The following is a 26,467-nucleotide window of genomic DNA, read 5'->3' as shown; positions in this document are numbered from 1 at the left end:
TCGCATAACAACCAGCCCTCTTGCACGGATTAAGGTCGCTATGCGGGGGTCCACTGTACATGAAAACATCGTAAAATGTACTAAATACATACATGTTATGGTTTAATAACATGTATGTTATTAAATACCACTGCCTCCACCAATGCCTCCACCACCATTTCCTCAACCACTGCGAAGCCCTACTACCCTCCCTCTAACCCCCGCAACTGGCAGCCAGCCCTCCAACCACTGTGTGGTGAGCATTTTGTTTGTTCATTATTTGCTATTAAACTGCAGTATAAATAATGTAAACCCATTCATGACTGCATATTGGAATGGCTATTCGGACAGGTATTGGATGGTGATATCATGTGTTTACTCTTAAACACAGCAAAGAATCAAACATTTCTGCTACTGCTAATAATAGCAGTAATAATAATAGCAGTAATAATAATAACAATAATAATAATAATAATCATACTAATAATAATAATAATAATAATAATAATAATAATAATAATAATAATAATAATAATAATAATAAATACGACAGAATTGAAGAAGGAAATTGTACAAAAATACGAGGGAGTGGTTGACACATCGTCAGTGTGGCTTTGTTTATGCTGGAGTGAGCATCAGTCTCCGTGCTCTTCCAAACATTTCACAATAATTCATTGTGTTTGGTGCTTGTAGACTGAGCGCAACTGGAGTGGTAGAGGCAGTGGTTGAGGCAGTGGGTGAGGCAGTGGGTGAGGCAGTGGGTGAGGCAGCGGTTGAGGCAGTGGGTGAGGCAGTGGGTGAGGCAGTGGTTGAGGCAGCGGTTGAGGCAGTGGGTGAGTCAGTGGTTGAGGCAGCGACTGAGGCAGTGGGTGAGGCAGTGGGTGAGGCAGTGGGTGAGGCAGTGGGTGAGGCAATGGTTGAGGCAGTGGGTGAGGCAGTGGGTGAGGCAGTGGGTGAGGCAGTGGGTGAGGCAGCGGTTGAGGCATCGGTTGAGGCAGCGGTTGAGGCAGTGGTTGAGGCAATGTTGAGGCAGCAGTTGAGGCAATGGTAGAGGCAGCAGTTGAGGCAGTGGTATTAATAGCATATATGTTATAAATAATAATAGTACATGTTATTATTAACCCTTTGACTGTTTACGCCGTATAAATACGTCTTACGCACCACTGTTTCTGACGTATATATACTCATAAATTCTAGCGGCTTCAAATCAAGCAGGAGAAAGCTGGTAGGCCCACATGTGAGAGAATGGGTCTGTGTGGTCAGTGTGCACCACATAAAAAAAATCCTGCAGCACACAGTGCATAATGAGAAAAAAAAAACTCTGACCATTTTTTTGGATTAAAACGCCGACTTTGAGGTGTATTTTCGTATAGTATTTACCGTTGTATTCTTGTTTTCATGATCTTAGGTGATAAAATGGAAAACATATTACAGAAATAGAGATGATTTTCATTACTTTCACGATGAAAATGACCTTGAAACTGAGCTCAAAGTAGCGGAAATGTTCAATTTTTACCAATGTTCAGGAGTAAGCAAATCACACCACACGTCCAATACACGTCAACTGGGGAGTCTAATATTCTTTCACTAGTGCACTGATATTATTTATACCATTTATAAAATAATGCAGTAGTCTGCATACCAGTAAATTTTGTATTTTTTTGTATGAATAAAAAATCAAAATAGAAAGCAATAGTAATATAAGAGGGGCCTAGAGATGTGACTGATGAACAGAAGATATGTTATTTTAGTGCCAAGAATGTCTACCTTGTTTATTCTGGACCCTATTTTGAAATTGGCATCTTTTTTGATTTGCATGAAATTGGCCAAATTGCCAATTTCTGACAATGTTATTGGGTAGTTAAAATCGGTAAATGGGCGGTTTCTTGTACTCAATTGATAGATAAAATGGAGTTCTAAAGAAATAGCTATGAGTTTGGTCAACTGGAACAACGGAATTGGCTAAAAACAGGGCTCAAAGTCGGCGAAATCGCCGATACGTGTATGTTGCTGAGACCGCTAACTTCGTGGGAGCATAATTCCGTGAGTTTTCAACCAAATTTTGAACTTTTGGTGTCATTACCATCTGGAAAAGATTCTCTATCATTTCATAAGAAAAAGCAATTTTTTTTTTCTCAAAAATTTTGCGACATAGAATGACAGTTTCAGAAAGGGGCCTGCGACAGTCAAAGGGTTAATAACATGTATTATTATTATTAATAACATGTATTAATAACATGTAGTAGGTTGGTAGACAGCAACCACCCAGGGAAGTACTACCGTCCTGCCAGATGACTGTGAAACAAAAACCTGTAACTGTTTTGCATGATGGTAGGATTGCTGGTTTCTTTTTCTGTCTCATAAACACGCTAGATAACAGGGATATCTTGCTACTCCTACTTACACTTTGGTCACACTTCACAGACACGCACATGCATATATATATATACATACATCTAGGTTTTTCTCCTTTTTCTAAATAGCTCTTGTTCTTTTTTATTTCTTCTATTGTCCATGGGGAAGTGGAAAAGAATCTTTCCTCCGTAAGCCATGCATGTCGTATGAGGCGACTAAAATGCCGGGAGCAATGGGCTAGTAACCCCTTCTCCTGTATACATTTACTAAAAAAGAGAAGAAGAAAAACTTTATAAAATTGGGATGCTTAAATGTGCGTGGATGTAGTGCGGATGACAAGAAACAGATGATTGCTGATGTTATGAATGAAAAGAAGTTGGATGTCCTGGCCCTAAGCGAAACAAAGCTGAAGGGGGTAGGAGAATTTCAGTGGGGGGAAATAAATGGGATTAAATCTGGAGTATCTGAGAGAGTTAGAGCAAAGGAAGGGGTAGCAGTAATGTTAAATTATCAGTTATGGAAGGAGAAAAGAGAATATGAATGTGTAAATTCAAGAATTATGTGGATTAAAGTAAAGGTTGGATGCGAGAAGTGGGTCATAATAAGTGTGTATGCACCTGGAGAAGAGAGGAATGCAGAGGAGAGAGAGAGATTTTGGGAGATGTTAAGTGAATGTATAGGAGCCTTTGAACCAAGTGAGAGAGTAATTGTGGTAGGGGACCTGAATGCTAAAGTAGGAGAAACTTTTAGAGAAGGTGTGGTAGGTAAGTTTGGGGTGCCAGGTGTAAATGATAATGGGAGCCCTTTGATTGAACTTTGTATAGAAAGGGGTTTAGTTATAGGTAATACATATTTTAAGAAAAAGAGGATAAATAAGTATACACGATATGATGTAGGGCGAAATGACAGTAGTTTGTTGGATTATGTATTGGTAGATAAAAGACTGTTGAGTAGACTTCAGGATGTACATGTTTATAGAGGGGCCACAGATATATCAGATCACTTTCTAGTTGTAGCTACACTGAGAGTAAAAGGTAGATGGGATACAAGGAGAATAGAAGCATCAGGGAAGAGAGAGGTGAAGGTTTATAAACTAAAAGAGGAGGCAGTTAGGGTAAGATATAAACAGCTATTGGAGGATAGATGGGCTAATGAGAGCATAGGCAATGGGGTCGAAGAGGTATGGGGTAGGTTTAAAAATGTAGTGTTAGAGTGTTCAGCAGAAGTTTGTGGTTACAGGAAAGTGGGTGCAGGAGGGAAGAGGAGTGATTGGTGGAATGATGATGTAAAGAGAGTAGTAAGGGAGAAAAAGTTAGCATATGAGAAGTTTTTACAAAGTAGAAGTGATGCAAGGAGGGAAGAGTATATGGAGAAAAAGAGAGAGGTTAAGAGAGTGGTGAAGCAATGTAAAAAGAGAGCAAATGAGAGAGTGGGTGAGATGTTATCAACAAATTTTGTTGAAAATAAGAAAAAGTTTTGGAGTGAGATTAACAAGTTAAGAAAGCCTAGAGAACAAATGGATTTGTCAGTTAAAAATAGGAGAGGAGAGTTATTAAATGGAGAGTTAGAGGTATTGGGAAGATGGAGGGAATATTTTGAGGAATTGTTAAATGTTGATGAAGATAGGGAAGCTGTGATTTCGTGTATAGGGCAAGGAGGAATAACATCTTGTAGGAGTGAGGAAGAGCCAGTTGTGAGTGTGGGGGAAGTTCGTGAGGCAGTAGGTAAAATGAAAGGGGGTAAGGCAGCCGGGATTGATGGGATAAAGATAGAAATGTTAAAAGCAGGTGGGGATATAGTTTTGGAGTGGTTGGTGCAATTATTTAATAAATGTATGGAAGAGGGTAAGGTACCTAGGGATTGGCAGAGAGCATGCATAGTTCCTTTGTATAAAGGCAAAGGGGATAAAAGAGAGTGCAAAAATTATAGGGGGATAAGTCTGTTGAGTGTACCTGGTAAAGTGTATGGTAGAGTTATAATTGAAAGAATTAAGAGTAAGACGGAGAATAGGATAGCAGATGAACAAGGAGGCTTTAGGAAAGGTAGGGGGTGTGTGGACCAGGTGTTTACAGTGAAACATATAAGTGAACAGTATTTAGATAAGGCTAAAGAGGTCTTTGTGGCATTTATGGATTTGGAAAAGGCGTATGACAGGGTGGATAGGGGGGCAATGTGGCAGATGTTGCAAGTGTATGGTGTAGGAGGTAGGTTACTGAAAGCAGTGAAGAGTTTTTACGAGGATAGTGAGGCTCAAGTTAGAGTATGTAGGAAAGAGGGAAATTTTTTCCCAGTAAAAGTAGGCCTTAGACAAGGATGTGTGATGTCACCGTGGTTGTTTAATATATTTATAGATGGGGTTGTAAGAGAAGTAAATGCGAGGGTCTTGGCAAGAGGCGTGGAGTTAAAAGATAAAGAATCACACACAAAGTGGGAGTTGTCACAGCTGCTCTTTGCTGATGACACTGTGCTCTTGGGAGATTCTGAAGAGAAGCTGCAGAGATTGGTGGATGAATTTGGTAGGGTGTGCAAAAGAAGAAAATTAAAGGTGAATACAGGAAAGAGTAAGGTTATGAGGATAACAAAAAGATTAGGTGATGAAAGATTGAATGTCAGATTGGAGGGAGAGAGTATGGAGGAGGTGAACGTATTCAGATATTTGGGAGTGGACGTGTCAGCGGATGGGTCTATGAAAGATGAGGTGAATCATAGAATTGATGAGGGGAAAAGAGTGAGTGGTGCACTTAGGAGTCTGTGGAGACAAAGAACTTTGTCCTTGGAGGCAAAGAGGGGAATGTATGAGAGTATAGTTTTACCAACGCTCTTATATGGGTGTGAAGCGTGGGTGATGAATGTTGCAGCGAGGAGAAGGCTGGAGGCAGTGGAGATGTCATGTCTGAGGGCAATGTGTGGTGTGAATATAATGCAGAGAATTCGTAGTTTGGAAGTTAGGAGGAGGTGCGGGATTACCAAAACTGTTGTCCAGAGGGCTGAGGAAGGGTTGTTGAGGTGGTTCGGACATGTAGAGAGAATGGAGCGAAACAGAATGACTTCAAGAGTGTATCAGTCTGTAGTGGAAGGAAGGCGGGGTAGGGGTCGGCCTAGGAAGGGTTGGAGGGAGGGGGTAAAAGAGGTTTTGTGTGCCAGGGGCTTGGACTTCCAGCAGGCATGCGTGAGCGTGTTTGATAGGAGTGAATGGAGACAAATGGTTTTTAATACTTGACGTGCTGTTGGAGTGTGAGCAAAGTAACATTTATGAAGGGATTCAGGGAAACCGGCAGGCCGGACTTGAGTCCTGGAGATGGGAAGTGCAGTGCCTGCACTCTGAAGGAGGGGTGTTAATGTTGCAGTTTAAAAACTGTAGTGTAAAGCACCCTTCTGGCAAGACAGTGATGGAGCGAATGATGGTGAAAGTTTTTCTTTTTCGGGCCACCCTGCCTTGGTGGGAATCGGCCAGTGCGATAATAAAATAAAAACATGTATGTTATTAAATACCACTTCCTCAACCACCGACACAACAACTGCCTCAACCGCTGCCTCAACCTCTGCCTCAACCGCTGCCTTACCCACTGTCTCAAATGCTGCCTTGCCCACTGCCTCACCCACTGCCTCAACCACTGCCTCAATTGCTGCCTCAACTGTTGCCTCACCCACTGCCACAATTGCTGCCTCACCCACTGCCTCAACCGCTGCCTCTACCACTGCCTCTACCACTCCAGGCGCACTCAATCTACAAGCACCAAACACAATGAATTATTGTGAAATGTTTGGAAGAGCACGGAGACTAATGCTCACTCCAGCATAAACAAAGCCACACTGATGATGTGTCAACCACTCCCTCGTATTTTTGTACAATTTCCTTCTTCAATTCTATCGTATTTATTATTATTATTATTATTATTATTATTACTGTTGCTATTATTAGCAGTAGCAGAAATGTTTGATTCTTTGCTGTGTTCAAGAGTAAACACATGATGTCACCATCCAATACCTGTCCGAATAGCCATTCCAATATGCAGTCATGAATGGGTTTACATTATTTATACTGTAGTTTAATAGCAAATAATGAACAAACAAAACACTCATCACACAGTGGTGGGAGGGCTGGCTGCCAGTTGCAGGGGTTGGAGGGAGGGTAGTAGGGACTCGTAGGTGGCGGGAAACTTAAATATGATTTGGCAGTTGGGAATTCGCAAATGTGTGAAGCCCGCGAAAGTTGAAAACGCGAATGTTGATGGAGGCCTGTATGCTTGTATACGTGTATGTGTAGTGTGACCTAAGTGTAAGAAGTAGCAAGACGTACCTGAAATCTTGCATGTTTATGAGACAGAAAAAAGACAACAGCAATCCATCATGTAAAACAATTACAGGCTTTCGTTTTACATTCATTCGGCAGGACAGTAGTACCTCTCTGGGTGGTTGCTGTCTACCAACCTACTACCTATAAACCAACTAATTATTTCTTATAATCATGTTCAGAGGTATGTCGTTGTGCATTAAGTTAGGCTTCAGCTTGCCAGAAATGTTCTGCACAACTCTGGGACTTTCAATATGATTTCAACTGTTGCCCATTTCTGTATAAACAATATATATATGTTGAAATAACCTTGTATTGTACTGTATATCCATCAGCCACACCTCTCATCCACAGCCACATCCCCACACCCCTCAGACACACCCTCATCCACAGCCACACCCCTCACTCAGCCACACCTCTCATCCACAGCCACATCCCCACACCCCTCAGACACACCCTTCACCCACAGCCACACCCCTCACTCAGCCACACCTCTCATCCACAGCCACATCCCCACACCCCTCAGACACACCCTTCACCCACAGCCACACCCCTCACTCAGCCACAGCTCTCATCCACAGCCACATCCCCACACCCCTCAGACACACCCTTCACCCACAGCCACACCCCTCACTCAGCCACACCTCTCATCCACAGCCACATCCCCACACCCCTCAGACACACCCTTCACCCACAGCCACACCCCTCACTCAGCCACACCTCTCATCCACAGCCACATCCCCACACCCCTCAGACACACCCTTCACCCACAGCCACACCCCTCACTCAGCCACAGCTCTAAGCCACAGCTCTCAGCCACACCCCTCTCAGCCACATCCCTCTCTCAGCCACACCTCTTGCTCTCAGCCACACCCCTTGCTCTCAGCCACACCCCTCGCTTTCAGCCACACCCCTCGCTCTCAGCCACACCCCTCGCTCTCAGCCACACCCCTCACTCTCAGCCACACCCCTCGCTCTCAGCCACACCCCTTGCTCTCAGCCACACCCCTCGCTCTCAGCCACACCCCTCGCTCTCAGCCACACCCCTTGCTCTCAGCCACACCCCTCGCTCTCAGCCACACCCCTGGCTCTCAGCCACACCCCTCGCTCTCAGCCACACCCCTCGCTCTCAGCCACACCCCTCGCTCTCAGCCACACCCCTCGCTCTCAGCCACACCCCTCGCTCTCAGCTACACCCCTCGCTCTCAGCCACACCCCTCGCTCTCAGCTACACCCCTCGCTCTCAGCCACACCCCTCGCTCTCAGCCACACCCCTCGCTCTCAGCCACACCCCTCGCTCTCAGCCACACCCCTTGCTCTCAGCCACACCCTCATTTGTCACTAACAGTAACAGCTACTCTACCTTATACATTAAACTCTTGCTGATGAAAAATGCACAGCTACCAGCAGTGGTTATCTGAAAAAAGGAGTACATGAGCTGAGTGAGGAGAGTACATGAGCTTAGTGAGAAGAGAATATGAGCTAAATGTGAAGATAACATGAGCTTCGTGAAGACAGTACATGAGATTATTGAGAAAAATACACAAGCTTAGCAAAAAGAGTACATAAGCTAAGTGAGAAGATTACATGAGCTGAGTGTGGAGAGTACATGAGTTGAGTGAGGAGAGTACATGAGCTTAGTGAGAAGAGAATATGAGCTAAATGTGGAGATAACATGAGCTTAGTGAAGAGAGTACATGAAACTAGTGAAAAAAATACACAAGCTTAGTGAAAAAAGTACATAAGCTAAGTGAGAAGAATACATGAGCTGAGTGAGGAGAGTACATGAGCTGAGTGAGGAGAGTACATGAGCAGAGTGAGGAGAGTACATGAGCTTAGTGAGGAGAATACATAAGCATATGAGAATACATGAGCTTAGTGAGGAGAGTACATGAGCTTAGCAAGGAAAGCACATGAGATAAGTCCCTCATCCTGAGTGACCAACTTTACTAAGAGAAAGAATAAATTTCATCCTGAGTTACCAGCTTTACTGAAAAAGAGAATAAAGGTCAGCCTGAGCAACTAGCTTTACTGAGAGAGAATAAAGGCCAACATGAGTGACCAGCTTTACTGAGATAGAGAATAAAGGTCATTGTGAGTAATAATACTCGGGCTATAAGAAAGGCTTAACCATGTACAGTGCTTCAGTATAAAAGAAGGGAACAAACTTACAGCAACCATCCACCAGTGGTTGATGTGTAGCAAGGCGTAGAAGAGCAGGAGAACGATGAATCTGGAAGCAGCAACCATCTGAAACAACAAACAAATTACTCTGAATAATAATTATATCAGTTGACTTTTCTTTTAAGGACCACAATAAGACAAAGATCACAACAGCCAGGAAGATGACAGGGTGGGTATTGAGAACTTTCAAAACAAGGGAAATAATGCCAGAGGTCACACTCTTCAAATCGCTAGTGCTCCCTCATTTAGAATATTGCTCAGTGCTGACGGCCCCGTTCAAAGCAGGAGATATATCAGTGCAGGAACAAATACAGAGATCGTTTACGGCTCACACTGAGCCAATAAAGCACCTAAATTACTGGGAATGCCTGCAAATCTTGAATATGTACTCATTGGAGCAGAGGAGAGAGAGATGAATGATAATATATACCTGGAAGGCACTCGAGGGCTTGGTCCCAAATCTGCACACTGCCATAACATACTTGAGTGAAAGATATGGGATAAAATGTAAAATAAACCCAGTGAGGAGCAGGGGTGCGGTGGGGACAATAAGGGAACACTGTATCAACACCTGGGGTCCCAGACTATTCAACATCTTACCAGAAGATATCAGAAACATGGCAGAAACAAGTGTACAAGCCTTCAAGAGGAAACTGGACAAGTATCTTCACCAGGTGCTAGATCAACCAGGTTGTGGTGGATATGTGGGGCAGTGGGCCTCCAGCAGGAACAGCTTGGTTGACCAGGCAAGCACCAGATGAGCCTGGCCCATGGCTGAGCTCCAAGAGTAGTTACTCTCATAACTCTTCAAAGGCATATCAAAGGTAAGGTATAAAACAACAACAAACATTAATAAGCCCTTTATCATGCTGATGAATGAGCAAAAACCCATAAAAATATAAAAAAAAAAATTAGCAAAACATAGCTTGGGAATATTTACAATAACATGTATGTATTTAAGTACAGCAATAGCTGACCGATGTCAGCCATTACACACAAGAGATAAAATTTTAACATTAGAGGAGGGGATCCCAACCTGGCATACATGTACATATTAGTGAAGATGAGGTCCAGCATATTTTCTAGTCTTGTAGGCTCTAATATTTGCTGGATTAAGGTGAATCTGGTGCAGATTTAATAGCTAGTGTGTGTGCGAATTTTCATCTGAGCTGCCTCCTGCCTATTATAAATTTTTGATCCTTAATTTTTTGGAACATGGAAAGCTGTCAGAATGCCCAAGGGGTACAGAGGAACAAAAAGGTTGGGAACCCCTGCATTATAGCCAGATATATGATTGACTGTATGACTGCTGCTGACCCACTACCAGCACACTGACATAAAAAATTATTTTTCAATAATAAATACTCAGCAAGTCTCAGTCCCAGTGCATTGAAAAAAAAATACTCAACAAAATATAAGAAATTAAAAAAAATTAGTGATTACTCAGGTAGCAAAGAGTCAAGCATTACAGATAAGTGCACAATGTACCAATTATTATAAAACAAACAGTTAACAATTTGAGGGGGTCTCTCAGTAGTTAGGGCATTAAGTGACCACTTAACCCTTTGACTGTCGCAGCCATATATATACGTTTATGAGGTACCGTGTTTAACGTATATATACTCATAAATTCTAGCGGCTTCAAATCAGGCAGGAGAAAGCTGGAAGGCCCACATGTGAGAGAATGGGTCTGTGTGGTCAGTGTGCACCATATAAAAAAAATCCTGGAGCACGCAGTGCATAATGAGAAAAAAAAAACTCAGACCGTTTTTTTTTAATTAAAATGCCGATTTTGTGGTCTATTTTCGTATAGTATTTATGGCTGTATTCTCGTTTTCTTGGTCTCATTTGATAGAATGGAAACTATATTATAGAAATAGAGGTGATTTTGATTAATTTTACTATAAAAAGAACCTGGAAATGGAGCACAAAGTGCAGGAAATTTTTTATTTTTGCCGATGTTCGAAAGTAAACAAATGATGTCATTGTCCAATAAATGTCCAAATAGCCATTCTAATATGCAGTCATGAATGGGTTGATGTAATTTTTACAATTATTACAATATTGCAGTAGTCTGCATAACAGTAAATCTTCTGTTTTTTTGTTTGAATAAAATTTCAAAATAGAAAGCAAGAGTAATATCAGAGGGGCCTGGAGACATGACTGATGAACAAAGAAAATGTTATTTTAGAGCCAGGAATGTCTGCATTGTTCATTCTGGTCCTTATTTTAAAATTGTCATATTTTTTAATTTTCGTGAAATTGGCCAAATTGCAAATTTCTGACCATGTTATTGGGTAGTTGAAATCGGTAAATGGGCAGTTTCTTGTACTCAATTGATGGAAAAAATGGAGTTCTGAAGAAATGGCTATGAGTTTGGTTGACTGGAATAATGGAATTAGCCGAAAATAGGGCTCAAAGTGGGCAAAATTGCCGATTTGTAAATATCGCCGAGGTCGCTAACTTCGCGAGAGCGTAATTCCGTCAGTTTTCCATCAAATTTCGTTTTTTGGTGTCTTTACAATCGGGAAAAGATTCTCTATCATTTCATAAGAAAAAATAATTTTTTTTTTTTAAATTTTGCGACACCAGAAGACACCTCAGGATTGGGGGTTGCGACAGTCAAAGGGTTAATGTGAGCCTGACAAAACATCCTCATATTTATCACTTCATGTAACTAGCTTCATTCCTATCATAATTTTTATTAGAATTTTTATTTTGAATTAACGAATACTTTAAACATAATGTAAGTACAGTAGGGCCCCGCTTAACGGCGTTCCACTTTATGGTATTCTGCTAATACAGTGGACCCCCGGTTAACGATTTTAATCCGTGCAAGAGGGCTCATCGTTATGCGAAATAATCGTTATGCGAATCAATTTTCCCCATAAGAAATAATGGAAATAAAATTAATCCGTGCAAGACGCCCAAAAGTATGAAAAAAATTTTTTTTACCACATGAAATGTTAATTTTAATACACACAAACTGAAAAAGGCATGCACAATTAAATGACACTTACTTTTATTGAAGATCTGGTGATGATTGATGGGATGGGAGGAGGGGAGAGAGTGTGTTAGTGTTTAGAAGGGGAATCCCCTTCCATTAGGACTTGAGGTAGTAAGTCCTTTTCTGGGGTTACTTCCCTTCTTCTTTTAATGCCACTAGGGCCAGCTTCAGAGTCACTGGACTTCTTTCGCACAAGATATCTGTCCATAGTGGCCTGTACCTCTCGTTCCTTTATGACTTGCCTAAAGTGTTTCACAACATTGTCAGTGTAATAATCACCAGCACAGCTTGCAATAGCTGTGTGAGGGTGATTTTCATCCATGAAGGTTTGCACTTCAAGCCACTTTGCACAGATTTCCTTAATCTTTGAAGTAGGCAACTTCTTCAATTTCTCTCTCCCCTCCTCCGAAGCAATTTCCTCAGGTGTGGCCTCTTGCTGTTGAAGTTGATCTAGCAGCTCATCAGTGGTTAGTTCTTCATTGTCCTCCTCCACCAACTCTTCCACATCCTCCCCACTAACCTCCAACCCCAAGGACTTTCCCAATGCCACAATGGATTCCTCAACTGGCACAGGATTCTCAGGGTTAGCCTCAAACCCTTCAAAATCCCTTTTGTCTACACATTCTGGCCACAGTTTCTTCCAAGCAGAGTTCAAGGTCCTCTTTGTCACTTCCTCCCAAGCCTTACCTATAAGGTTTACACAATTGAGGATATTAAAGTGATCTCTCCAAAACTCTCTTAGAGTCAGTTGAGTTTCTGAGGTCATTACAAAGCACCTTTCAAACAGAGCTTTTGTGTACAGTTTCTTGAAGTTGGAAATAACCTGCTGGTCCATGGGCTGCAGGAGAGGAGTGGTATTAGGAGGCAAAAACTTCACCTTAATGAAGCTCATGTCCCCATAAAGTCGCTCTGACACGTCTGTAGGATGACCAGGGGCATTGTCTAACACCAGGAGGCACTTAAGTTCTAATTTCTTTTCAGTTAGGTAATTTTTCACATTGGGGGCAAATGCATGGTGTAACCAGTTATAGAAAAATTCCCTAGTGACCCATGCCTTACTGTTTGCCCTCCACAGCACACACAAATTATCCTTGAGGACATTCTTTTGCCTGAACGCTCTGGGAGTTTCAGAGTGATACACTAATAAAGGCTTCACTTTGCAATCACCAGTAGCATTGGCACACATCAACAAAGTAAGCCTGTCTTTCATAGGCTTATGTCCTGGGAGTGCCTTTTCCTCCTGAGTAATGTAGGTCCTGCTTGGCATTTTCTTCCAGAACAGGCCTGTTTCATCACAATTAAACACTTGTTCAGGTTTCAGTCCTTCAGTTTCTATGTACTCCTTGAATTCCTGCACATATTTTTCAGCCGCTTTGTGGTCCGAACTGGCAGCCTCACCATGCCTTATCACACTATGGATGCCACTACGCTTCTTAAATCTCTCAAACCAACCTTTGCTGGCCTTAAATTCACTCACATCATCACTAGTTGCAGGCATTTTTTTAATTAAATCGTCATGCAACTTCCTAGCCTTTTCACATATGATCGCTTGAGAGACGCTATCTCCTGCTATCTGTTTTTCATTTATCCACACCAATAAGAGTCTCTCAACATCTTCCATCAATTGCGATCTTTGTTTCGAAAACACAGTTGAACCTTTGGCAAGAACAGCTTCCTTGATTGTCTTTCTGGTGCCCACAATAGTAGCGATGGTTGATTGGGGTTTCTTGTACAGCTTGACTAGGTCGGCTATACTCACTCCACTTTCATACTTATCAATTATCTCTTTCTTCATCTCTATAGTAATTCTTACCCTTTGAGGTGTAGGGTTGGCACTAGAAGCTTTCTTGGGGCCCATGGTCACTTATTTTCCAGAAACAGCACCGAAAATACTGTAATAATACGAAATATTCCGAGTGTATGCTTGGATGTTACCGCGGAGGCTGGCTGGTAAACAATGGGACGGAGCGGCACATGTGAGGCTGGCTGAGGGCACATTGGACGCGTCTCGGACGAAAATCGGTATGCGGGTTTTTAATCGGTATGCGGGGCAAAAATTTTGCGATAAAAGTAATCGTTATGCGGAAAAATCGCTATGCGATGCCATCGTTATGCGGGGGTCCACTGTACAGCAATTTCAAATTACAGTGGACTCTCAACCAACGGCTTTAATCTGTTCCAGAGAGCTAGCCTTAAGTCGAATCAACCGTTAGTCGAATTAATTTTCCCCATAAGAAATAATGGAAATAGATTTAATCCGTTCCAAACACCCAAAAGTATTAACAATTTGACTGTCATTCTATGTCACAAAATTTTGGAAAAAAAAAATTATTTTTTCTTATGTAATAGAGAATCTTTTCCCGATGGTAATGACACCAAAAGTACGAAATTTGGTCAGAAACTCATGGAATTATGCTCCCGCAAAGTTAGCGGTCTAGGCGACATATACACATCAGCGATTTCGCCAACTTTGAGCCCTGTTTTTGGCCAATTCCATTGTCCCAGTTGACCAAACTTATAGCTATTTCTTTAGAACTCCATTTTTTTCTATCAACTGAGTACAAGAAACCGCCCATTTACTGATTTGAACTACCCAATAAAGTGGTCAGAAATTGCCAATTTGGCCAATTTCACGCAAATTAAAAAAGACGCCAATTTCAAAATAGGGTCCAGAATAAACAATGTAGACATTCTTAACACTAAAATAACATATCCTCTGTTCATTAGCCATGTCTCGAGGCCCCTCTTATACTACTATTGCTTTCTATTTTTATTTTTTATTAATACAAAAAATACAAAATTTACTGTTATGCAGACTACTGCATTATTGTAAAAATGGTATAAACAATATCAGTGCACTAGTGAAAGAATATTAGACTCCCCAGTTGACATGTATTGGACGTGTGGTGTGATTTGCTTACTCCTGAACATTGGTAAAAATCAAACATTTCCGCTACATTGAGCTCAATTTCAAGGTTGTTTTCATCGTGAAACTAATCAAAATCATCTCTATTTCTGTAGTATGTTTTCCATTTTATCACAAGAGACCATGAAAACGAGAATACAACCATAAATACTATACAAAAATATACCTCAGAGTCGGTATTTTAATCCAAAAAAACTTTTTTTTTTTTTTCTCATTATGCACTGCGTGCTGCAGGATTTTTTTTCTGTGGTGCACACTGGCCACACAGACCCATTCTCTCACATGTAGGCCTACCAGCTTTCTCCTGCTTGATTTGAAGCCGCTAGAATTTACGCGTATAGTCAAAGGGTTAAACAAAATCATTTTTTCTTACATGAAATATACATTTCTCTACACAGAAACAAATGGTACATGCAAAATAAACAATAATTAAATGCCACTTACCTTTATTGTGGAGTTATTGATGAGTGATGTGCCAGCAGCAGCGGAGATTCAGGTGTTCTATTGTTTGGAAGGGGAATCCCCTTCCATAAAGACTTCAGGTACCAAGTCCTTTGCTGGGGTTACTTCCCTTCTTGGTTTTTTAATGCTACTAGGACCAGCTTGAGAGTCACTGGACCCCTGTGGCACAAAATATCTGTCCAGAGAGCTGTTTCCCATGTGCCCTTAGGATTTCCCTAAAATGGGACACAAGAGTGTCATTGTACATGTTGCCAATACGGCTTGCAACAGCTGTGACAGGATAAAATTCATCCATAAATGCTTGCACCTTAGTAAACATTGTACACATTTCCTTAATCCTTGACAAAGGCATCTTCCTTCGTCTCTCTTGCTCCTGCTCTGAAGCACATTCCTGAGCTGTGATCTGTTGCTGTTGCACCTCAAGCTCTTGCAGCTCTGCAGTGGTTAGTTCTTCATCCTCGTTCTGCACCAACTCTTCCACATCCTTGCCACAAAACTCCAATGACACAACAGGTTCCACAACTGGCATAGGCTCCTTAGGGTTAGCCCCAAACCCTTCGAAATCCCTCTCTTGTACACATTGTGGCCAGAGTTTCCTCCAAGCAGAGTTCAAAGTCATGCAAGTCACTCCCTCCCAAGCCTTACCTTTAAGGTTTATGCAACTGAGGATACTGAAGTGAACTTTCCAGAAATCTCTTAGGGTCAATTCAGTGTCTGAGGTCACTTCAAAGCACTTTTGAAACACTGCTCTTGTGTAGAGTTTTTTGAAGTTTGAAATGACCTGCTGGTCCATGGGCTGGAGGAGAGGAGTTGTATTAGGAGGCAAAAACTTCACTTTGATGAAGAAATTTGCTCTTGCAAGTCGTGAGGATGAGCAGGAGCATTGGCCATTACCAGGAGGCACTTGAGAGACAATTTCTTTTCCAGGAGGTAATTTTTCACAGTGGGGCCAAACACACCATAAAACCAGTCCAGGAAAATTTTCCTAGTGATCCATGCCTTAGTGTTTGATATCCACATCACACACAAATTACCCTTGATGATATTGTTTTTCTTGAACACTCTGGGACTTTCAGAGTGATACACAAGTAAAGGCTTCACTTTGCAATCTCCACTAGCATTACTATACATTGGCCTGTCTTTCATAGGCTTGTGTCCTGGGAGTGCCTTTTCCTCCTGAGTAATGTAGGTCCTGTTTGGCATTTTCTTCCAAAACAGGCCTGTTTTGTCACAATTAAACACTTGTTGGGGTTTTAATTTTTCAGTGTCTATGTACGCCTTAACCCTTTCAGGGTTGGTGCTGTACTAGTATGGCTTGCACGCCAGGGTTGGTGCCGTACTAGTACGCATAAATTCTAGCGCCTTCAAATTTAGGGAAAGAAAGCTGGTAGGCCTACATATGAAAGAATGGGCCTATGTGGTCAGTGTGCGCAGTATAAAAAAAAAAATCCTGCAGCACACAGTGCATAATGAGAAAAAAAAAAACTGTGTTTTTGCTTTAAAACAGCGACTTTGCAGTGTATTTTCGTATGATATTTATTGTTATATTCTAGCTTTCTTGGTCTCATTTTATAGAATGGAAGATATGTTACAGAAATTGAGATGATTTTGATTAGTTTCCCAATGAAAAGTACCTTGAAATTGAGCTCAAAGTAGCAGAAATGTTTGATTTTTGCCAAAGTTCAAAAGTAAACAAATCATGCCACGCGTCCAATACACGTCAACTGGTGAGTCTAATATTCTTTCACAAGTGCGCTGATATTATTTATACCATTTCTACAGTAATGCGCATAGTCTGCATAACAGTAAATCTTCTATTTTTTTGTGAGGATAAAAATTCAAAGTGGAAAGCAAAAGAAATGTAAGAGAGGCCTGGGGATGTGACTAATGAACAGAGAAAATGTTATTTTAGTGCCAGGAATGTCTGTCTTGTTTATTCTGGACCCTATTTGGAAATTGGCACCTTTTGAAATTTGTGTGAGATTGGCAAAATTGCCAATTTCTGACCACTTTATTGGACAGTTGAAATCGGTAAATGGGTGGTTTCTTGTACTCATTCGATAGAAAAAATGGAGTTCTAGCAAAACAGTTATGATTTTTGTCAACTGGTACAATGGAATTAACCAAAAATAGGGCTCAAAGTGGGCGAAATCGCCGATGCGTAAACATCGTTGAGACCGCTAACTTCATGAGAGCAAAGTCCGTAAGTTTTCCATCAAATTCCATCATTTCATAAGACTTTTTTTTTTTTTTTCGAAAAAATTTTTCAGCTGCTTTTTTGTCTGAAATGGCAGCCTCACCATGCCTTATCACTTTGTGTATGCCACTACGATTCTTAAATCTCTCAAACCAGCCTTTGCTGGTCTTAAATTCATCAGCAGCAGCACTATTTGAAGGCATTTTCTTAATGAGATCATCATGCAACTTCCTTGCCTTTTCACATATTACTGACTGAGACACCAACAACAGTCTTTCCACCTCTTCTATTATTTGCGATCTCAGTTTTGAAAACATACTTGCACCTCTCACAACAAAAGCTTCCTTGATTGCCTTTCTGTTCACCAAGATAGTTGTGATGGCTGAATGGGGTTTGTTATATAACCTTTCCAACTCAAATATACACACTCCACTTTCATATTTTTCAATTATCTCTTTCTTCAATTCCATTGTAATTCTCACCCTCTTTACCACAGGGTTCGCACTAGCTTTCTCGGGGCCCATGGTGGCTTATTTAGTGGTTACAAGCACAAAAAACAATTAAATAATACAAAATATATCGCAGGTGCATGTGGGATCGACCACAACAGCTTGTAAACAATGGCACACTGGCTGTACACTGAGTCTTGGAGTGAGTGGGCTTGCTCAGGCCGCATGAACACGTTTGGGACGAAAGCTTTTAGACGAGTTTTTCGCCATTGGAAGAGCCAATATTTTGATGCCAAAGAGCGCCATTAGTAGATTTTGGCGTTAGTCATTGCCACCGTTGGTTGAGGGTCCACTGTATGACCAAAACTTGCTATACAGCGAGTGGTCTTTCAAATACAGCACACCCCACCTGGTTTGTTTACATTCTCCATGAGCACATCTCTATTATGTCTGGAAATTTTCCAAAATTTCAAGTGTTTTAAAGTTATTGCATATTTTATATGTACTCTGATAATTATACTTATATGTACCTGTGCCTAAATACAGTGGACCCTCAGTTATCAGCCGTAATCAGTTCCAGAAGGTCGGCCTAAAACCAAAATGGCGGAAAACCGAAATACGTCCCATAAGAATTAATGTAAATACAGTGGACCCTCGCATAACGCTGTTAATCCGTTCCTGAGAGCTCAATGTTAGGCAAAATTATCGTTATGCGAATTAATTTTCCCCATAAGAAATAATGGAAATCAAATTAATCCGTTTCTGACACCCAAAAGTATGAAAAAAAAATTTTTGTTACCACATGAAATATTAATTTTAATACACGCAAACTGAAGAAGACATGCACAGTTACATGACACTTACCTTTATTGAAGATCTGGTGATGATTGATGGGATGGGAGGAGGGGAGAGTGTTGATGGTCTTAAGTGTTTAGAAGGGGAATCCCCTTCCATTAGGACTTGAGGTGTCAAATCCTTTTCCGGGGTTACTTCCCTTCTTCTTTTAATGCTACTAGGACCAGCTTGAGAGTCACTGGACTTCTGTCACACAACATATCTGTCCATAGAGGTCTGTACCTCTCATTCCTTTATGACTTTCCTAAAGTGGTTCACAACATTGTCAGTGTACAGGTTGCCAACACAGCTTGCAAAAGCTGTCTGAGGGTGATTTTCATCCATAAAGGTTTGCACTTTAAGCCACATTGCACAGATTTCCTTAATCTTTGAAGTAGGCAACTTCTTCAATTTCTCTCTCCCCTCCTCAGAAGCAGTTTCCTCAGGTGTGGCCTCTTGCTGTTGAAGATTATCTAGCAGCAAATCAGTGGTTAGTTCTTCACTGTCCTCCTCCATCAACTCTTCCACATCCTCCCCACTAACCTCCAACCCCAAGGACTTCCCCAATGCCACAATTGATTCCTCAACTGGCATACGCCTCTCAGGGTTAGCCTCAAATCCTTCAAAACCCCTTTGGTCTACACATTCTGGCCACAGTTTCTTCCAAGCAGAGTTCAAGGTCCTCTTAGTCACTCCCTCCCAAGCCTTACCTATAAGGTTTACACAACTGAGGATATTAAAGTGATCTCTCCAAAACTCTCTTAGAGTCAATTGAGTTTCTGAGGTCACTACAAAGCACCTTTCAAACAGAGCTTTTGTGTACAGTTTTTTGAAGTTTGCAATAACCTGCTGGCCCATGGGCTGCAGGAGAGGAGTGGTATTAGGAGGCAAAAACTTGACCTTAATGAAGCTCATGTCCCCACAAAGTCGCTTTGCCAAGTCTGTAGGATGACCAGGGGCATTGTCTAACACCAAGAGGCACTTAAGGTCTAATTTCTTTTCAGTTAGGTCATTTTTTACATTGGGGGCAAATGCTTGGTGTAACCAGTCATAGAAAAAGTCCCTAGTGACCCATGCCTTACTGTTTGCCCTCCACAGCACACACAAATTAGCCTTGAGGATATTTTTTGCCTGAACGCACTGGGAGTTTCAGAGTGATACACTAATAAAGGCTTCACTTTGCAATCACCACTAGCATTGGCACACATTAACAGAGTAAGCCTGTCTTTCATAGGCTTATGTCCTGGGAGTGCCTTTTCCTCCTCAGTAATGTAGGTCCTGCTTGGCATTTTCTTCCAAAACAGTCCTGTTTCGTCACAGTTAAACACTTGTTCAGGTTTCAGTCCTTCACTGTCTATGTACTCCTTGAATTCCTGCACATATTTTTCAGCCGCTTTGTGGTCCGAACTGGCAGCCTCACCATGCTTTATCACACTATGTATGCCACTATGGTTCTTAAATCTCTCAAACCAACCTTTGCTGGCCTTAAATTCACTCACATCATCACTAGTTGCAGGCATTTTTCTAATTAAATCCTCATGCAACTTCCTAGCCTTTTCACATATGATCGCTTGAGAGATGCTGTCTCCTGCTATCTGTTTTTTGTTTATCCACACCAATAAGAGTCTCTCAACATCTTCTATCACTTGCGACCTCTGTTACGAAAACAAAGTTGCACCTTTGGCAAGAACAGCTTCCTTGATTGCCGTTTTCTTGGACACAATAGTAGCGATGGTTGATTGGGGTTTACTATACAACCTGGCCAGCTCGGAGACATGCACTCCACTTTCATACTTAGCAATGATCTCTTTCTTCATCTCCATAATAATTCTCACCCTTATTCCAATAGGGTTGGCACTAGAAGCTTTCTTGGGGCCCATGGTCACTTATTTTGCAGGTGAAATCACTAAAAACGCTGTAATAATACGAAATGTTCCGATTGTATGCTTGGATGTTACCGCAGAGGCTGGCTTGTAAACAATGCCACCGGCGGAACAAGTGAGGCTGGCTCAGGCCGCACATAGACGCATCTCGGACGAAACGCGTTGAGCGAGTTTTTTAGTGCTATGCGAGGCCAAATTTTAGCGATAAAATGTATCGCTATGCGGATTTAACGTTATGTGATGCCAACGTTAGGCGGGAGCCCACTGTACAACTATACAAAACATACGAAAAAACACTGCAAAGTCACTGTTTTAATTGAAAATCATGGTCTCAGTTTTTTCTTTCATTATACACAGTGTGCTGCAGGATTTGTTTTATGTGGTGCACACATACCACATAGATGTATTCTGTCATATCTAGGCCCAAATGTACCACTCACAGTTTATCAGAGTGAACTGAGCTCATGGCATAGATCTACGATTTGAACCCTGAACATAAAGCCGTAGATCTACGGGACAGACCCTGAAAGGGTTAATGATGGCGTTCCGTTCCTAAGACCACATCGGTAAAAATTCATCACTAAGTGAGGAGTATACTATAATGGTAGTGGGTTTGTGTCAACCATCTCTGATATTATTTTAACTCTTTGAGGATCCAAGCCATAGTTCTACGCCTCGTCCATAGGATCAGAGAATTTTCAACCCCCCAAAAAAAATTTTTTATTTTTTCTTATGCAATGGTAGAGAAGCTTTTACTGAAGGTAATAAAACAAAAAGTATGAAATTTGATGGAAAACTGGCGAAATTACACTATCGCAAATTTTACTTCGACAGCGATATTTATGCATTGGTGATTTTGCCAATTACATTATTCCAGTTGATCAAATTCTTAGTTATTTTGTTAGTATCACTTCTATTTTAGTGACTGAGCACAAGAAACTGCCCAATCAACTATTTCAACTACCCAATAAAGTGATCAGAAATTAGTAATTTGGCCAAATTCACACAAAGTTCAAAATATTCCAATTTCAAAATAAGGTTCAGAATAAACAATGCAGTCATTCCTGGCACTAAACTAACATTTCCTCTGTTTATAAGTTATGTTTCCAGGCTTTACAGATGAATTCCATATTCATTTTTTATTCACATAAAGAATTTTTATTCATACCAAAAAATAGAAGATTTACTGTTATACAATATTTTAATAATTGTATAAATAATATCAGTGTATTCGTGAACATATATTAGACCCACCAGTTGACATGTATTGCATGAGTGATGTCATTTGTTGACTCTTGAACATCGGCAAAAATCAAAAATTTCCTCTACTTTTAGCTCAATTTCAAGCTATTTTCAGTACTAAAACCAATCAAAATATTCTCTATTTCTATCAAATGAGACCAAGAAACAGCGAATACAACTTTAAAAACATAAAAAAAAACACCATAAAGTCGCTGAGTGCACTGGGTGCTTCAGGATTTGTTTTATATGGTGCACATTTAACACACAGATCCATTCTCACACTGAAACAATGTACATAATTTAAGTAAGAAATATTTATTTATTTAACCCTTTCAGGGTCCAAGGCCCAAATCTGGAGTCACGCACCAGTGTCCAAGAATTTTCAAAAAAAAAATTTGTTATTTTTTCTTATGAAATCGTAGAGAATCTTTTTGTGAAGGTAATAAAACAAAAAGTACGAAATTTGGTGGAAAATTGATGAAATTATGCTCTCGCGAATTTTGATGTGTCAGCGATATTTATGAATTGGCGATTTTGCCGACTTTGACTCCCATTTTATGCCAATTACATTATTCCAATCAACCAAATTCTTAGCTATTTCACTAGTATTACTTCTATTCTATCGATTGAGCACAAGAAATCGCCAAGTCAACTGTTTCAACTACAAAATAAAGTGATCGGAAATTGTTAATTTGGCCAATTTAACACAAAGTTCAAAATATTCCAATTTCAAAATAGGGTCCAGAATGAACAATGTAGGCATTCCTGGCACTAAACTAACATTTCCTCTGTTCATTAGTTATGTTTTGAAGCTTTACAAATAAATTCCATTTTGATTTTTTATTCACATAATGAATTTTTATTCACACCAAAAAATAGAAGATTTACTGTTATGCAATACTGTAATAATTATATAAATATCATCACCATATTTGTGAATGTATATTAGACCCACCAGCTGGCGTGTATTAGACGTGTGAGGTCGTTTGTTTACTCTTGAATATCGGCAAAAATTTAACATTTCTGCTACTTTGAGCTCAGTTTCAAGCCATTTCCAGTGCTAAAACCAATCAAAATCATCTCTATTTCTGTAATATGTCTTCCATTCTATCAAATGAGACCAAGAAATCGCAAATGCAACTATAAAAACATACGAAAAAACACTGCAAAGTTGCTGTTTTAATCGAAAAATCATGATTTCATTTTTTTTCTCTCATTATACACAGTGTGCTGCAGGATCTGTTTTATGTGGTGCACACATACCACATAGATGTATTCTCTCATATCTAGGCCCAAATGTACCACTCACAGTTTATCAGAGTGAGCTGAGCTCATGGCGTAGATCTACGGTTTGGACCCTGAACGTAAAGCCGTAGATCTACGGGACGGACCCTGAAAGGGTTAAGTAAGAAATATTTAGTAGGTTGGTAGACAGCAGCCACCCAGGGGGGTACTACCGTCCTGCCAAGTGAGTGTGAAACGAAGGCCTGTAACTGTTTTACATGATGGTAGGATTGCTGGTGTCTTTTGTCTGTCTCATAAATATGCAAGAATACAGGTACGTCTTGCTACTTCTACTTACACTTAGGTCACACTACACATATATGTACATGTTTATTTATACACACTCATCTGAGTTTTCTTTGATTTTATCTTAATAGTTCTTGGTCTTATTACTTTTCCTTTTATATCCATGGGGAAGTGGAATAAGAATCTTTCCTCCGTAAGCCATGCGTGTTGTAAAAGTCAACTAAAATGCCGGGAACAATGGGCTAGTAACCCCTTTTCTTGTAATAATTACTAAAAAGAATAAGAAGAAGAAAATTGTCAAAGTGGGAAGTCTAAATGTGCGTGGATATTGTGCAAATGATAAGAAAGAGATGATTGTGGATGTTATGAATGAGAAGAAGTTGGGTGTCCAGGCTTTAAGTGAAACAAAGCTGAAGGAGGTGGGAGAGTTTCAGTAGAGAGTAATAAATGGGATTAGGTCAGGGTTTCAAATAGAGTTAGAGCTAAAGAAGGAGTAGCAATAATGTTGAAGGATAAGTTATGGCAGGAAAAGAGGGACTATAAATGTATTAATTCAAGGATTATGTGGAGTAAAATAAAGGTTGGATGTGAAAAGTGGGTCAGAGTAAGCATATATGCACCTGGAGAAGAGAGAAGTGTAGAGGAGAGAGAGAGATTTTGGGAAATGTTGAGTGAATGCATGGGGAGTTTTGAACCAAGTGTGAGAGTAATGGTGGTTGGGGATTTCAATGCTAAAGTGGGCAAAAATGTTGTGGAGGGAGTAATAGGTAAATTTGGGGTGCCAGGGGTAAATGAAAATGGGGAGCCTTTAATTCAGCTATGTGTAGAAAGAGGTTTGGTAATAAGAAATACATACTTTATGAAGAAGAGGATAAATAAATATACAAGGTATGATGTAGCACGTAATGAAAGTAGTTTGTTAGATTATGTATTGGTGGATAAAAGGTTGATGGGTAGACTCCAGGATGTACACGTTTATAGAGGGGCAACTGATATATCGGATCATTATTTAGTTGTATTATTATTATTATAATCAAGGGGGAAGCGCTAAACCCGGAGGATTATACAGCGCCTGGGGGGGGGGATGTGGAAGGCATTCAGGCTTAATTCGGGGAACTGGAGCACAGATCCAATTCCCTAAATCAAGAGCCCCTCACCAACATCAAGGAACCTTCCTTGAGGGGTATTTAGTTGTAGTTACAGTTAGAGTAAGAGGTAGATGGGAAATGAGGAAAATGGCAACAACAAACAAGAGGGAGGTGCAAGTGTATAAACTAAGGGAGGTGGAAGTTCGGGTGAGATATAAGCAACTATTGGCAGAAAGGTGGGCTGGAGCAAGTATGAGTAGTGGGGGGTTGAAGAGGGTTGGAATAGTTTTAAAAATGCAGTATTAGAATGTGGGGCAGAAGTTTGTGGTTATGGGAGGGTGGGTACAGGAGGAAAGAGGAGTGATTGGTGGAATGATGAAGTAAAGGGTGTGATAAAAGAGAAAAAGTTAGCGTATGAGAGGTTTTTACAAAGCAGAAGTGTTATAAGAAGAGTAGAGTATATGGAGAGAAAAAGAAAGGTGAAGAGAGTGGTGAAAGAGTGCAAAAGGAGAGCACTTTACCAACCTCAACAGAACACATGACCATAACACAAGGCATAGATCACTCTTTGATGTTCCTTGTGTCCATCTCACGCTATGCAAAAACTCAATGCACATAAAAGGCCCTAAAATCTGGAATTCATTACCTGTGAATATAAAAGAAACACTGTCTGTTTATAAATTCAAGTCTCTTCTCAAAAATCACTTACTCACCCACAACTAAATAAATACTGAATAATTGTACCTCATAAATTGTATCTCATAAATGTTTCCCATTATTGTATCTCATAAATGTCTAACCTGTGACCCAATCAAGCTTTGTTATTTTTTAATTACATTACCTAACAGAATACTCCATTCTACTGAATGCACAGCAACACAGTAAATGACCATATGACCTGTGTTTGTAATGCTCATTTGTGCTAAATTGTTATCTGTTTACAATAATGTTTTTACTACTGAATATATCATTGCTTAGTTAATCTTAAGTTAATTTTAAGCCTGCCCATAATGCTCTGCATACAAGGGGCTTTGGCATGTTGCACTGTAATAACTGTATTCCTTTGTACTTCACTATATCATGTTCAAATTAATAAAATAAATAAATAAATAAATAAATACAAGATATAGTAATTAAAATATCATAACACAATTGACATACACAGCTGCCTTGTAGCAGAGAAAGACTGGACACGTATGAATTACGAATGCTGGGATGGGGGGATGTCCGGGTGTTGTAGGGGATTTTTGGGGGTGGTGCCGGGGAGTGGTAGGGGATGGTGGGGAGGTGTCGGGGAGTGGTAGGGGATTGTGGGGGGTGGTGTTGGGGGGTGGTAGGGGAGGGCTCCCCAGCTGCTCTACAACAAGGTGGCCGCTTGAACAATAGATAATTTTTTTTTTCCTTCCCACAAACTGAACCATGTTAAATTAATTATACAACGTGTTACATAAAATTGTGCAGCAATTCTTCTATGGTGGTCTACTGTATTATTATAATAACGATAAAGCTTCAGTTCCCTAAATTAATAATAATAATGATAATAATATAGCTTCAGTTCCCTAAATTAATAACAATAATAATAATAATAATATAATAATAATAATAATAATAATATTATTATTATTATTATGATTATTATTATTATTATTATTATTATTATTATTATTATTATTATAACGATAGAGCTTCAGTTACCTAAATTAATAATAATAATAATAATAATAATAATAATGCATAATACGTATGTAATAATAATTCAGATTGCTTCTGCAAGTTGGCACAGCTGGTAAGCAGTAAACATGTTTACATCCCAGTGGGGGGCAGTTTTCTCGTGCTTGTTTGCATTTTTTACAGTCATTTGGCCAAAATTCTTTTTTCTAAGCATGGGTCCTAGTGATCTACTGCAGTTAGCCTCAAAAATACTCCGTTTTCTCTTACAGTAAGAACATGGGAAGATACTACAGTGGACCCCCGCTTAACCATCACCTCCCAATGCGACCAATTATGTAAGTGTATTTATGTAAGTGCGTTTGTACG

At 40.3% G+C, this 26,467-nt stretch overlaps 1 protein-coding gene across 3 annotated transcripts in view; it reads right to left on the bottom strand.

Moving 5' to 3' along the window:
• The window catches only part of Start1 (Steroidogenic acute regulatory protein-like), a 368,052-nt gene that overhangs the window by 282,586 nt on the left and 58,999 nt on the right, over window positions 1-26,467 (bottom strand). For all 3 annotated transcript variants that reach the window (XM_070084953.1, XM_070084954.1, XM_070084955.1), the window contains 2 exons: window positions 8,801-8,878; window positions 7,992-8,045 (listed from right to left, as the gene is read on the bottom strand). In XM_070084953.1, the coding sequence (XP_069941054.1) occupies window positions 7,992-8,045; window positions 8,801-8,878 (132 nt within the window). The remainder of the gene's footprint in view (window positions 1-7,991; window positions 8,046-8,800; window positions 8,879-26,467) is intronic.

This window comes from Cherax quadricarinatus, chromosome 14, assembly GCF_038502225.1.
Source record: "Cherax quadricarinatus isolate ZL_2023a chromosome 14, ASM3850222v1, whole genome shotgun sequence".
NCBI classification, from domain to species: domain Eukaryota; kingdom Metazoa; phylum Arthropoda; class Malacostraca; order Decapoda; family Parastacidae; genus Cherax; species Cherax quadricarinatus.
The sequence above is the reverse complement of the archived record's forward strand: the minus strand, read 5'-3'. Positions and strand labels throughout refer to the sequence as shown.